Source organism: Labrus mixtus, chromosome 1 (assembly GCF_963584025.1).
Source record: "Labrus mixtus chromosome 1, fLabMix1.1, whole genome shotgun sequence".
NCBI lineage: Eukaryota > Metazoa > Chordata > Actinopteri > Labriformes > Labridae > Labrus > Labrus mixtus.
The window spans coordinates 15,896,848-15,911,783 of NC_083612.1; the positions used below are offsets into that span (position 1 = coordinate 15,896,848).

Genomic DNA, 14,936 nt, shown 5'->3' on the forward strand with positions numbered 1-14,936 from the left:
ACTTTGAAGGCTGTTACCGGAAGTAGTACTTCATTATTTTATATTTTACTAGACGTAGGTCTTTTTGTCGTAGCAACTTTTGTATCATGCGACACAGTCGGTCTGTGAGGACCGCGAGGAGGGCGTTAGGCAGAGTTTGAAGATATGTCTGACATCTTTTGAAAGATATTCACTTTTAAAGAAGTCGTAAAATGGGTAAAAAGGATAAAGGAGATCGGGGTGAGTTGTTAATGTACAGTTCAATCTAGACACAGTTAGCTTTATCAGTGACAAGTGAAGAAATGAGGACAATGAGGCAGGGATGGATATCAAACCCAAATGTCCCTGAAGTGTACCGATGATCCCCTCAATAGTTAAAGTATATTACTAATATGATCGTCTCTTTTTATTGTTCACTGTCTTACATTAGCAAGCAGGTGTAGTCACACAGTTTAGTTTAGTTTTGTCCAGGAGGAGGGAAGGTCACTACTCAAATCCTTGACGTATATCTCTGTAATTATCATTCATGTCAAGTCATACTCCCTGCCTTCTTATTTTAACACTGTAACCAAACGAGAGGAAGACACAAAATTAGGCTAGATATGGGTCTTACTCATAACCTTGAAGAGTAATACTGCCTTAAATGATACTTCAATTCAGTAGAAATCGGGTCACTAATTCACTTCTTGACCTAATTGCGTCTTTAAGACAGGCACACTGGCACATGTGCATTTGTCCTGTGAGGTTTAATAATGGATCCATCCTGGCATTGTGATAACAATCTTCTTTCACACTTGTAAAGCAAAGCCAAGCACATCTGTGGACGTAGAAAGAATAATCACGTCATGATGTTGTGAGGAGTGTATTTCTATGTCACTGAGAACACATTCTAACTCACACTGTGTGGCTGCAGACAAGAGGTCCAAAAAGCGTGTGTATGAGGAAGAAGAAGATGAAGAAGAGGTTGCAGGCAGTGAGTCTCAGGAGGCCATACCTGCTGCTGCAGGCAAGCAGGTGGACGAGTCCAGTACCAGGCTGGATGAGTACGGAGCCAAAGACTACCGCGCTCAGATGACGCTGAAGAACGATCACTCTTCTCGCCCCCTCTGGGTGGTGAGACATGTCTGGATTACTGATCCTCTCGATCTTACACGGTATTGTAAGGAATGTCTTCCGTCTCGTCCTCACACATTTCTTTCTCTGTTTCTCTCTCTTTCAGGCTCCGGATGGACACATCTTTCTGGAAGCCTTCTCACCAGTGTACAAGTATGCTCAGGATTTCTTGGTGGCCATCGCAGAGCCAGTGTGCAGGCCTAACCATGTCCACGAGTACAAGCTGACGGCCTACTCCCTGTACGCAGCTGTCAGCGTGGGGCTGCAGACCTCTGATATTGTGGAGTACCTGCAGAAACTCAGCAAGACGTCCGTACCTGACGGAATCGTGCAGTTCATTAAGGTCTGAATTAGAGACGAACAGGTTTTCTGAGTGAAGAAGGTGGAGGGGAAATGTATGCAGCATTTTCCAAATTAACTATCTTGGAAGTCATGTGCAATATCTGAATTCAATATCTCTCCCTTTTCAGCTCTGCACAGTGAGCTATGGCAAAGTCAAGCTGGTGCTGAAGCACAATAGGTAAAGTCATTTCTGCAACCATTCATTCCACCTTGCCATCCTGAACCATCCTCCAGCCCTCCTCTCAAAAGTGCGCTTGCTGCCCTTCTACCCACAGGTATTTTGTTGAGAGTGCCTTCCCTGAAGTGATCCAGCGCCTCCTGCAGGACAATGTGATCCGGGAATGTCGCCTCCGCACCGCAGACGGAGCGGATACAGAGCTTATTACTGAAGTCATCCACAGCAAGTCTGCAGTACGCTGTCCACCATTAATTTTTCTCAACTCACACACCAACATACCAAAGAATAATAACTATCGCTTGAATTTTGAATCTGTGTTTACTACACATGTTTGGTGAAGTAACAAAGTGCAAAAAGAATTTCAACTAGAGGAGGTCTTTGAAATAAATCAGCACAGATTATGCAGCTACTGCTAGATGGCAGCACAACTGTGATTGTTAAACTCAAGCCGGTCTATGCACTCGTTCAAAAAACAATCTTGATGTGCCGCAAACTAAACAGGCATATTAGGCCTGTAACCTATGAAAATAAAACTACTATCTAATTGAAAAGCAATAAAACAGCAAGTTTTGTAAATTAACCCTTAAGACACCCAACATGAGTTGTAACTGTCCTGTTTTTGTTCCGTCCCTCTGCTGCTTCTTCTTCTTCTTCTTCTGACAGATCTCCAAGTCTGTTCAGGATAAAGGAAGTACTTCCACCTCAGAGCAGCCTGCTGATGGACAGACTGCAACCCAGCAGGTCCCCGAGGACATCTACAGCTACTACGAGCAGATGGATAAAGAAGAGGAGGAGGAGGAAGAGACTCAGACTGTGTCCTTTGAGATTCGCCAGGTACCCTTTCTGATTTCATCTCTAGTTGCTTGTTTTGCCTCTGCGTACTTACCGTAATATTCCTGCTGACAACAACATTCAAGCTTAGACTGCTATATGGTTGTCTGTCTTATTTGAGATTGTCCTATTGTTATTCACCTGACTGTGATTTTAAATGTTATTGCCTGAAGCTGTAACTAACTTTTTTTGTCATGAGTAATTTGACCTTTTAAGATAATGAATGATAAATTATTTAGATGATCGCAAATTACTCAAACAGTGGTGAAAAACTTGTTTTAATAAATTCACCAGAAGACATTGGGGACTTTTTCAGCCTGGTTATTTTGTCACATCAGCAACCGAAAACATGGAAGTTATTCAGTTTACAATGAATTAGAGAAAAGCTGAATATTATAGTATCTACGAACCTGGAACCAGAGACTGTTTGGCACTTTTGTTTGATAATTGTTGATGGTCGACTCCTCAAAACGTATGTAAATGTTTGCTTGTTCTGCTGTGGATATAGTGAGGATTTCTAGTTGTTAAAGTCTTAAATAAATCTCCAACATTTTTAAGTTTGCTTGAAAACCTGGCGTGGAAGATGGAAACTTTTTTTTAAAAATAATTCTGGTATGCTGTTAAACAATAAGCAGTGTATATGTGACTGTGCACAATTTGTATTGACTGAACTTTAACAGTCTAATGGTTCATAATTAAAAAAGCACTTTTGATCACTATATCAAAATGCTGTCTGTGGATTTGTTTCAAATCGACCTTTACACTTTTAAACATATTTCTTCTTCCACTCACAGCTGTCTGATTCTTCTCTTGTCTGGTGCAGGAGATGATTGAGGAGTTGCAGAAGCGATGTATTCAGCTGGAGTACCCCCTCCTGGCAGAGTACGACTTTCGCAATGACACGGTCAACCCAGACATCAACATCGACCTCAAGCCCACCGCTGTGCTGCGGCCCTACCAGGAAAAGAGCCTGCGCAAGGTGTTTGGAAATGGACGTGCTCGCTCTGGGGTCATCGTGCTGCCCTGCGGTGAGACAGCTGCTTTGAAATGTCAAAATTGTAGCGCCTTCAAAATAAAATGTAAACGATGTGTGATATTAAGTGCTAAGCAAATATAAGCGTATTCCATTTGAAACCAGAGAAACACATTTTTCAGCCTTATTAACCCAAAGTCCCAAACTGCTTTTCCCCATTATTGATATTTGTAGTTGCATTTCTTGTAGGACACAAGAGAGTATGTCTCAATTTGTGTGTCTTTCCTTTTCCAGGAGCTGGAAAGTCTCTGGTGGGTGTGACAGCAGCGTGCACGGTTCGTAAGCGCTGCCTGGTGTTAGGTAACTCCTCGGTGTCAGTGGAGCAGTGGAAGGCTCAGTTCAAGATGTGGTCCACGATCGATGACTCTCAGATCTGTCGCTTCACCTCGGACGCCAAAGACAAGCCCATCGGCTGCTCGGTGGCCATCAGCACCTACTCCATGCTGGGTCACACCACCAAACGCTCCTGGGAGGCAGAGAGGGTCATGGAGTGGATGAGGAGCCAGGAGTGGGGACTCATTATCCTGGATGAGGTGCACACTATCCCTGGTGAGCCGCTTCAACACATCAGACAACTTGACTTCCCCTTTCAATGTTACTGTTTTTATGAGTTTTTCCAGTCACATTTAGATGTAGACAACAATCAGATTTTAACGTGATAATTCTCTGCTTTCTCTATAGCCAGGATGTTTCGCCGTGTACTGACCATTGTCCAAGCACACTGCAAACTGGGGCTCACTGCCACACTGGTCAGAGAAGATGACAAGATTGTGGACCTCAACTTCCTCATTGGACCAAAGTTATTCGAGGCCAACTGGATGGAGCTGCAAAACAACGGCTACATTGCCAAAGTGCAGTGTGCAGAGGTGAGTCTCGCCGTATTATAATAGAAAATAAGAGAAGTCAAGTTGATTTATAATGCTGATTAAGACCCGATGTAGTTGACTAAAGTGCAGTACAATGCATAAAAGAACATTAAATAGGAAACAAAGCAATAATAAAGAATAAGGCAAAAAAATGAAAATGAAGAAAAACAAGTTTATTCAAGGCTAGAAAAACGCTTCCAATCAAAAGTCAGTTTGGAGTCTTGAAATAGAGGCAGTTCTGGAAGGAAGGAAGGCTGTCCCAATTTTTTTTTTTGCTCCTGGCACTCAGCTCTAAGTTTCAGATTAGAGTGAAAGGCTGCTCGGAGGCCTGTGTCAGATGATCTAAGGGGCCTGGAGTTTGTGTCAGGACTGAGGAGGTCAGTTGTGTTGGACGGGACCAGACTGTTCAGGAGTGTAATCGTGTATTGGGAGCCAGTCCAGAGTGGCTAGAATGGGACTGTATGATCCGTCTTCCTGGAACCAGTCTGGAGCCTGGCTACAGCGTTTTGCTCCAGTCGCAGGTGGGACAAGGACTGCTGGCTGATCCTGGTGGGAGTTTCAGTGAATGGAGAGGGAAACAAACACCATCACTCCAGAAAAGAGCGCTTTGTTTAATGGTTTCTCTGTTCAGATTTGTTGTATTTTTTAGGTGTTGTCTTAGGTCATTCAAGTCAGACATTTTTCAAAGCTTAAACTTTTTTGATTGTATGTCAGTGTCAAAAAGTACATTTTCCTTTTCTTGTTTTGTAGCAACTTTAACATAACTACATTACCAAGTGAGCCTGTTCCTCTTTGATCTGATCAGTGTTCCCTTGTCTGTGATTCAGGTGTGGTGCCCGATGTCTCCAGAGTTTTACAGAGAGTATGTGGCCATAAAGACAAAGAAGCGCATCCTTTTTTACACGATGAACCCCAACAAGTTTCGTGCTTGCCAGTTTCTCATTCGCTTCCACGAGCGGCGCAATGACAAGATTATTGTCTTTGCTGACAATGTGTTTGCCTTGAAGGAATACGCCATTCGCCTCAACAAGTAAGTTGTTTACAAAAAGAGTGGCACTTTGGGTTTTTTAAATTTATTTTCAGATAAGATTTAGGTCTTTCATTCTGCTTCCTAACTTCCCTCTCCAGGCCTTATATCTATGGGCCAACCTCACAAGGTGAACGCATGCAGATCTTACAGAACTTCAAACACAACCCCAAGATCAACACCATTTTCATCTCCAAGGTAAAGCAATCCATGTGTACTGTAATTACTTTGATGTTTATAGCCTGGACTGAACTCATTCAGCTGCAGGGTTAGGGTTAGGGTTAGGGGTTAGGGTTAGGGGACACATCATCATCAGTCATTTGCCTCCTCTCTGCATGTGTGTTTAAATGGATGCAAAGACATGGACACAGGAAATGAGGGTGCTGATGCCTCTAAAACAGTGGTACTCAGCCTTATTAGACTTCAGAGCCACATTGACCAAAAAATATTTCTGCAAGAGCCACAATCAAAAAACCTCTTTCTTTCCTAGAATACATGTGGGGAACACAGTGACATGACATGCAAAGACTAATTTCTGCTGACAATGTTTCCCTTTTTTAAAGAATTACTTTGGATTTTTTTTTCTCAAAGTAGGACTTAAAAGAGCCACAACTAGTCCCAAATGAGCCACACAGGTTGAGTATCAATGCTCTAAAATCAGTTACTAAGACAACCATCAGCACACAACATTTAAACATATGTTTCCCGCTTTTCTGTTTACATAAAGGTGGTTGAATAACTTTTCACGTGGAAGGTTTTTGTGAGCCAATTGTAATCGACCGATAAATAGTTTCTAAAACTTTTGCAAAGTGTTGTGTGACCAGCAGCTTTCCCAGTGCTCACGATTACTGTGAAAAAAAAGGTGTTTTTGAGAATTTTTCAACAGGAAATAATCAAAGACGTGAGGACAATAATCAACCTGTCACACAGGGCATCAGTGATAGCTGATGTTTATCAGTTTAATTATTACTGGAGCTGTTCAGTTCCAGGTTTAATGGATTATTCATTCAGTAGTTTTTAAGTCACTGACTCCTTGACTGAGGGAGAGAGTAAGTGTGCTTATATGGGCAGAAGCAAAGGCAAAAAAACAAAAAGATCACTTCATATTCAAGCCCAATGTAACTCAGTTTATCAGTGAAGTGTGTAAACTGCACTGCAGACTGGAGTCTCTGCTAGGCTATCTCTCATATCGGACTGTGTCGTCCCCACAACCAACGCCGTCCTCGTTTATGCACGGCCTGCTCCGACCTCCACATCAGCGGCAAGGAAGTGAGGACAACAGGAACCTTGAGGAATATAAAGGAGAAATCCTTCCTGCATCTTATCCCATCTTCCCTTATCCAATTTTCTTTAACAATGAGTGTGGTCTTTTACCTGCTCTTTTGTAAAGCGCCTCGAGATGACACCTGTTGTGAATTGGCGCTATACAAATAATGATTGATTGATTGATATGAAAGGACAGTGTCTGTTTGCTCTGCCTTACTATAAATCAACGGATAATGAAGAGATCAGAGGCCCCATCTGAGTGCATACACTCTTTGCTCCCTCATGTTCTCTGTACGGTTTTAAAAGTGGACTCCTGTGATGTTTTGCTGTGGCTGCTTTGACGAGCACATGTATATTCAGATTTCTCTCTGTTTTAGCGTAAATGTTAAATTTGACCTGAAAATGAAAAACCACTGTAAAAGCCTGAATACTGAGAAGCATTAGCTATAATGTCATGATGCCGTATAGACATCAAACTCTTTCTCATTTAAAGCAATGTTGAGCAAACAATTTGATTACAATAAGCTTATCTTCTTATTCTTAATCCTGCAGGCTTTTACACATTCTTTCTCACATTCAGACCAGTCTGATGCAAATTCTATAAACTCAGGTTACTCAAATCAGTTTACTGAGAACAATCATATTAACTAAGGCAGTGCCAGAGTCTGCTTTGTACAGAGACCTCAGCTGAACTTAGCATGTGTGTATATACATTGTATATTATGAAGTATGTTCCCTGGTTCCCTGGAGGATTTTCTGGCACAAAAAAGAGTGAAAAGCTTAGAAGAGGTCAAAATGCTCCAGCAACACTTGTAGTAAGAAGATCAACTTTATTAACAATTTAGACCGACGCGTTTCGGCTCGTGGCCTTCATCAGGGTCATGCTGGAGCATTTTGACCTCTTCTGTGAATTAGTGGAAATTGTTTCAAATACGATTGTTTCCAATCATCACTATCCCAAAGGTTCACAATTTTTGCCTTAAAAACAGTGAGAGCATACTCTGGGGCGGCTGTGGCTCAGTTGGTAGAGTCGGTCGTCTCTCAACTGGAAGTTCGGGGGTTTGATCCCCAGCTCCTGTAGCTAGATGTCCGATGTGTCCTTGGGTAAGACATTTAACCCGACGTGTATGAATGTGAATGAATGGGATTAGTTACCCCTGATGGTCACTTTACATAGAAACCTCTGCCATCAGTGTGTGAATGGGTTGGATGGGTAGGTGTTAGGGCTGTGCTCAAAAAAATCCACATGTCAATATATCATCATGTGCTCCTTGCAAATACATGTATCGATGCAGATGTTAGAGAATAGATACTGCTGCAAAACTGTCAGTTTTAAAGAATGTTGACCTATGGGGCAGTTCACAAGACACCCTAGCTCTGGGATTCAAATATTTTAATTTATTTCTAGGATCTCTGAGGACCTGAATTGAAGTGTTTTAAGTTGTAGGCTCCTTAATATGCATTATTCTCAACATTAAAGAAGAGCTGTTGTAGTGAATTCTGTGTAGGACATGGTCATTATCCATAAGTTATATCACGATATGTATCGTATCACGGCCTCTGTATCGTGATACGTATCATTATGTGGGGTTGTGGGAAATAGCCAGCCCTAGTAGGTGTGACATGTAAAAAGTGTAAAAGTGCTTTGAGTTGTCAGAAGACTAGAAAAACGCTAAACAAGCTTAATATAATATAATAATAATAATAATAATAAAGTTTATTTATAAAGCACTTATCAAAACCAACGTCACAAAGTGCTTTACAGAAAAAAGAAAAACCCCAACAGTCAAATACACAACAATAAAATCCTATTAAAAAAGCATGAAAAATAAAACAACAGTGCAGCAATCATCCAATTAACAGAGAAAAGAGAAACAACGGAGACAAAGATTGGCTAAAGTTAACAGTAAAACAAATAAAACATCATGGATGAAACAAGGATTATAAGAAGGCCTAGTCTGAGATCCTCAGGCAGGTCGTTCCACAGCTGAGGAGCCCGAGCTACAAATGCTCGAGTTAGGAGGTTCCAGCCTGAGGATCTCAGGCTGCGCAAGTCCATTAAGTCCATTTACCATTTATACTGTCACAGTGTTAGTACGGTTATGTGTAAACTTGTGTCTTGTCTACTAGTCCACTAGTCTTGTGTTTTTTCTTCTTTTTATGAAAAATCTACTCAAATCTATTGCAGCCAGATGCTTTAAGAAGTCAGTTTATTGTTTAAATTGAGATCAGCTTGATTGATTAAATAGTAAATATACCTGTACCTGAAAGGTCCAACGTCTGGTAAGCCAGTATTTTAGCAAAACCTACACTATGAAGACAAAAAACCATGCCAGGGTGGGATGAATAAAAAATAAATCAGGTTAAAAATCAATTATCAGGAAATGGAGAGAGCCGGCCTTCCAAAAAGGCCAACTAAAGCCCTAAGGACTGCTCTGAAGGAGTTACATTTTCTGTGGCTGCTACTTTGAAATGTTTCTTGGAAAGCTTGTTTATGTAGAGGGATTAATGTATGGTTTCAAATACATGGAAACCCTGTCATAAAGCTTGGAGCATTCAGCAACACAAATACCATTTAGAAGAATATTTGTTTCCCTACAAGACCGAGACCTTAAACAAAAAGCAACAGCTAAGCAGGACTGACTTAAAAAACAGCATCGTGAATGTCCTGGAGAGTCCTGACAGTATCTCAACTTAAGTGAGAATTGATGGTTGCACTTGAAAAGGGCACTGAGGATATCCTCGCAACCTGTCTCAGTCCGAGCAGTTTAAGAAAAATAACTGTTCCTGATTCCTGTGAAAAGTTGATCAAGACCTGTCTGCATAAATTTGAGGCTATGATTTCTACAAAAGGAGCATCTAGAAAGTGCTGAACTGAAAGGGGTGACTAATTGACCTACTGTATGATTCCTGTCAAATATTTATTTTGTAGAAATGTGCTTGAAAGCTCCTGTGAGGAGTTTTTAATTGGTTCTGAAACTGATTTAATTAATTAATAGTAATGCCTTTTTTATGACTGACAAAAAAAAAACGTGAACATCTGCATAAAGGTTGACTATTTCTTAATCGTTTATGCTTGAAATCTCTACCAGGGTAGGTATCAAATAAGGCAAACAGCTATAAGAAATCAGGACAACATTTTTCATTAAAAAAAAACAAAAAAAACATTGTCCACAGGGGTTGCCATCAGAAGTTACTAATCCCATTCATACATATTCAAACACGCCGGGTTAAGTGTCTTTGACAAGCACACATCGGACATGTGGCTGCAGGATCTGGGGATTGAACCTCCGACCTTCCAGTTTAGTCATGACCTCTACCAACTGAGCTACAGCTGTAGACACTTGACAATAAGAGTTCTATTGAACTAAACCCTCCTGGCGTTTCTTCCAGGCTTTAGAGAATAAAGTAGCCACATTGAAAGTAAACAAACATTCCATCCTGTCATCACCAGTGCTCTAAAACACATGTGCAAAGCTTATCCACTATATTTTGTGTATGTGTATTCATGATAAACCCCTTCCACCACAGGTTGGAGACACCTCATTTGACTTGCCAGAAGCAAACGTTCTGATCCAGATCTCCTCCCACGGTGGATCACGCAGACAGGAGGCCCAGAGGCTTGGCAGAGTCTTACGAGCCAAGAAAGGTGAGTCGGTCTTCAAAGACAAAACTTAGTTTGCTTGTTATTCCCATGTTCTGACATTTCTTTTTCATGACATCCCATCTTTGACCAGATACAGTTACTTTTACTGCCACTGTCTGCTCTTTTAGGAATGGTAGCAGAGGAGTACAATGCATACTTCTATTCACTGGTGTCCCAGGACACCCAGGAGATGGCTTATTCCACCAAGAGGCAGAGGTTCCTGGTGGACCAGGGCTACAGCTTTAAGGTGTGTTCTCCACACAGTTTAACAGTATTTGTGTCTCCTCACAAAATTACACGACTTATTTCATCCTGTTCATACAGAAGACATTTTTTCATTGAACTATTTTTCCAAAACCAATGTTGGTTTTTGTTTTTATCCCTGTTTTGAAAACTAAAAGTTTTAAAAACCTCTTTTTTTAAAGGTGATCACAAAGCTAGCGGGAATGGAGGAAGAGGACTTAATGTTCTCCTCCAGAGATGACCAACAGCAGCTGCTTCAGAAGGTCCTTGCTGCTTCAGACCTGGATGCTGAGGAGGAAATTGTGGCCGGGGAGTTGGGGGCACGACCACAGGTGAGGATTTTAGCCGTACTTGGGACTCAAATATATGATTGCTTGTGCATGCTTGCACTTCGGGTGTGGTGTTTAGCAATATTCTCACAGTTTTTCTCTCTCCTTTACAGTTCTCAAGGCGAACAGGCACCATGAGCTCCATGTCAGGTGCAGACGACACTGTTTACATGGAGTATCAAAGTCGAGGAAGCAAATCAGCTTTAGGCAAAGGCATTCATCCTCTGTTCAAGCGCTTCAGAAAGTAAATGCACTATCGTAAAAGACAGCAAATAACAGACTTGCTCAGAAGTTGGTGCACAATGACGTACATCAGACGACCAGCAGCAGGTACAGAAGTGTCCTGGAGAACAGAGCAGTGACTTGTGATAACCCTGAAAGAGATGATCTGAAGCTAACGATTACACACTGTACCTGCTTCTTGAAAACTGGTAATAAAGGTGTTGTTTTGAGATTACAGCAAGGGATGTCTGCAGGACTGAGCCGCTCTATTTGATGATTTTGAAGCTATCACATGCAGCTTTCTCAAGCACTTACTGTACATGCACAGATTTTTGATTAACTGCTTTGCAAACTCCATCCTAAGTGTCAGCCACTGTTTACCACTATTTGAAAAAAATAAGAATGAGAAATTGGGCTGTGCCACGTTACATTGGTGAAGCTGAGCAATCATGGCCTGTTCTGAAAAATAGTTAGGCACTGTTTACGAAAATAAATCTAGTTTCCATAATGTTTGAAAGCATTGGCTTGCTGTTTGCAGTGTATTTCAGAGACTAAAGTCTGTTTGGTATGAGAATGGATGCGTACCAGAATATTTAGACAGTGATATTAACCTTTTAAGAGGGTAAAGATCAGCTCTAAAGCCTTTTTTAAATGAATGGAAGTCTTATCTGCTGTTGACGGTCTCCTCACAGATAACTGTATCTGATCAAGAAAAAAAAATATTTTCTAGGTTGTGACCTTACCAATGTTTATTAATGTGGTTAAACACACATCTGCAGATGTTGGTCTGTTCCTGAAAGCTTAATTGATTTTTTTCACTTAAGAGATATGTTTTTTTCTAGAATTTACTGAAACTTAATATGTTTTGTACAAGAAATGTCTGATTCTTTAAAAACCGAAGAATGAAAACAACTTGTGTGTTTATTTATTTATAAGCCATATGAGAAAGCTTATTAGCACACATAAGGACAATATTAAAAAAACATGTTTATCTCCTTAGAAGGTATTTTAAACTAGAGTTAATATATCCACTGATGCATTACATACAAAAGTGTGGCCAAATTATCTTTTTTTTAAAACATTTATCAACCATTCTCTGGGACCAAAAAAATCTACAATAATAGATTAAAAGTGATGGCAATTTACAATTTATAAAATTAAGAATTAATGTAATTTAATTCAAACCTTTTCAATCCAGATGTGCTTTGATCTAAATCATTTACAACACATTGATTTAAATTTTTCATTTTAAAACATCATGAGTTGGAACATTTTAAATGAAACAAGTTCTATTGTATAGTATTAAAAGAAAGTTGTATTCACAAATAGCTAGGTGCAGATGCAGAGCTATATCTGCAAAAAACATAAATTATCTTGGGATAATTATGAACAAAACTTTTGATATAAAATAAATAATATTGGTCCCAGGATCGATCCCTGTGGCACACCCTTGGACACACTGAGGGATCTAGAAGTGAAAGCATCAATCTGTTCATTATAATCTGGCTGATAGGTCATTTTCTTTTGAAATCCAACCTTTATCAGTCTTTTCTTCATATAAGTGTGATCACCTTTGTCAAAAACTATTCTGTTAAATGATTTACTATTTTACAGCCCATGACAATTTTTAAATCACACATTTTCTTTGATGAAACTGGGGCTTAATTGTGTGTTGTTACACTGGTCAGAGGGGATGAAAAAAAAGCCATGACTCCCTTGTTCCCAATCAGACCATAGCTATGTACAGTATGAGGACAGCTGGGTGGAACTGCAAAAGTAGATTAATGATTACACTGCCAAAGTTCAATTTGCAGAGGTGAGTCTTATTGTAGTTAAAATGGAATCTTATTTGACCAATAAATGAACTCACATCTATACTTAAATGCTGTAGGTCTTAATAGTGTGTGATTATTTTGTCAGCTGTATAATGTAAGGAAATAAGCTTTTTCTCTTGTGTCTTGCATACAGTGTTTTAGAAGTGTAACACTGCATAACAAAGTGAGTCATTCAATATTGATGAAGTTTTCTGAACATTGTCCACTTGTCTGAGCTCTCTCACTTTACTCTTAAAGCCAACGCTTCAAATGCAACCTGAAGATGAAAACCATATATATCTCTAAGGTAAACATGGCAATCAAAAATAAATGTACCATTTTGACTTACTCACTCCTGGGGCGCTGGTGGCGCAGTGGTTGGTGCACACGCCCCATGTATGGAGGCTGAAGTCTTCCAGGTGGGCGGCCCAGGTTCAAATCCAGCCTGTGGCTCCTTTCCCGCATGTCGTTCCCCGCTCTCTCACTCCCTGATTTCCAGCTCTGTCCACTGTCCTATCTCTCCAATAAAGGCACAACAACAAAAAAAAGAATTACTCACTCCGCCACCATGCTGAATGGCCTGTAGGAGGCACACTCTTTTTCTATCAGTCATGTGCCTCCCCTCCACACTACTGCTGATCTGAGTATTGGTTAATTCTATCAATGTTGGATCAGATTATTTTATTTTTTTCTTAAATCCTGCAGGCAATTACACATTACATTTGTCCCTGGTACCACTGGTCCCATCAACAGCATAATGTAAATCCTCCCCCCTTGGTGTGAAAGGTATTGTTATTTGTGTTTCTTTCAGATTCACTGCTGAAGTTTACCTTGAACTTGACCTTGACTCACATCAGCTCATTAGAAAACAAAGCATTTAAACCCAGATTACTAAAACCAGTTTTCTTTGAATGATTAAGATTAAAGCAGTGCCTGACTCAGGGTATTAGCAGAAACCTCATATGCACTGTGTGTGTAGATGTACCATAATGATTATATTAATGTCGAGCATCCAAGAAACAAAAGATCATCTCCAAGTCACTTGGCACAGAGTGGAATAATTTGTTTCATGTAATGTATCTTATCAGCTGATGGGGTCACTTCACTGGCAACTGAATCAGGAAGAAAAAACACACATATTCATGTTGGACTTTCACCTGTGGCTACATTTACTCATAAAAACAAAATCTGCAGAAATTACTCTGCTCCTGATGTTTTCACTCATATATTTTGTACTGGAAATGTCTCTTTTAAAGAATGTAGTGTTAAAGGAAATGTCTAATTGTTTCGTTTCTGGAGAAAAGATAAAGATAAGCTTTATTGATTCCCCATGGGGGAAATGTTTGCGTTACAGCAGCTCAAGAAAACAGGAAACAGGAATATAATTATTAAAAATAAAAATAGAAATTAAAAATCAAACATATTTACATCAGTTAAATAAAAAAATACAATAATAGAATATTACACGGTATCTACACTTCCACTTGTGGAAAAAGTTATTGTTATTAAAAACACACACACAGTGTGTAGCATTATTGAAATGAGTCATGAGGTGGTGATGCTGTTAAAGAGTCTGATTAAACAGTCTGACAGCAGATGGGATGAACGACCTGCGGTAGCGCTCTGTCTTGCAGGGTGGGTGTCTCAGTCTGCTGCTGAGGGAGCTGCTCAGGGCCCCCGCAGTGTCATGCAGGGGGTGAGAGGGGTTGTCCATGATGGATGTCAGCTTCACTAACATCCTCCTCTCACCTACCTCCTCTTCAGAGTCCAGAGGACAGTCCAAGACAGAACTGGCCCTCCTGACCAGTTTGTTCAGTCTCTTCCTGTCTCTCTCTGTGCTCCCTCCTCCCCAGCAGACCACTGCATAGAAAAGTGCAGACGCCACCACAGTGTCATAAAAAGTCCGTAGCCGAGTCCTGCACACTCCAAAGGACCTCAGTCGCCTCAGCAGGTGCAGTCAACATTGGCCCTTCTTGTACAGGACGTCGGTGTTGTGTGACCAGTCCAGTTTATTGTTGAGGTGAACACCCAGGTATTTGTAGGTCTC

The 14,936-nt window shown here is 40.5% G+C and overlaps 1 protein-coding gene across 1 annotated transcript; it reads left to right on the forward strand.

Annotated features, from left to right (window-relative positions):
- The first annotated feature begins 68 nt into the window (after window positions 1-68).
- Window positions 69-11,987, forward strand: ercc3 (excision repair cross-complementation group 3). Its single transcript, XM_061035487.1, has 15 exons — window positions 69-219; window positions 893-1,092; window positions 1,199-1,435; window positions 1,563-1,612; window positions 1,710-1,845; window positions 2,276-2,446; window positions 3,267-3,471; window positions 3,711-4,025; window positions 4,158-4,342; window positions 5,170-5,372; window positions 5,471-5,567; window positions 10,167-10,284; window positions 10,410-10,528; window positions 10,707-10,856; window positions 10,967-11,987. Exons 1-15 carry the CDS (start codon window positions 192-194, stop codon window positions 11,099-11,101), a joined length of 2,349 nt encoding a protein of 782 aa, XP_060891470.1. The 5' UTR covers window positions 69-191; the 3' UTR covers window positions 11,102-11,987.
- The last annotated feature ends 2,949 nt before the right edge of the window (window positions 11,988-14,936 follow it).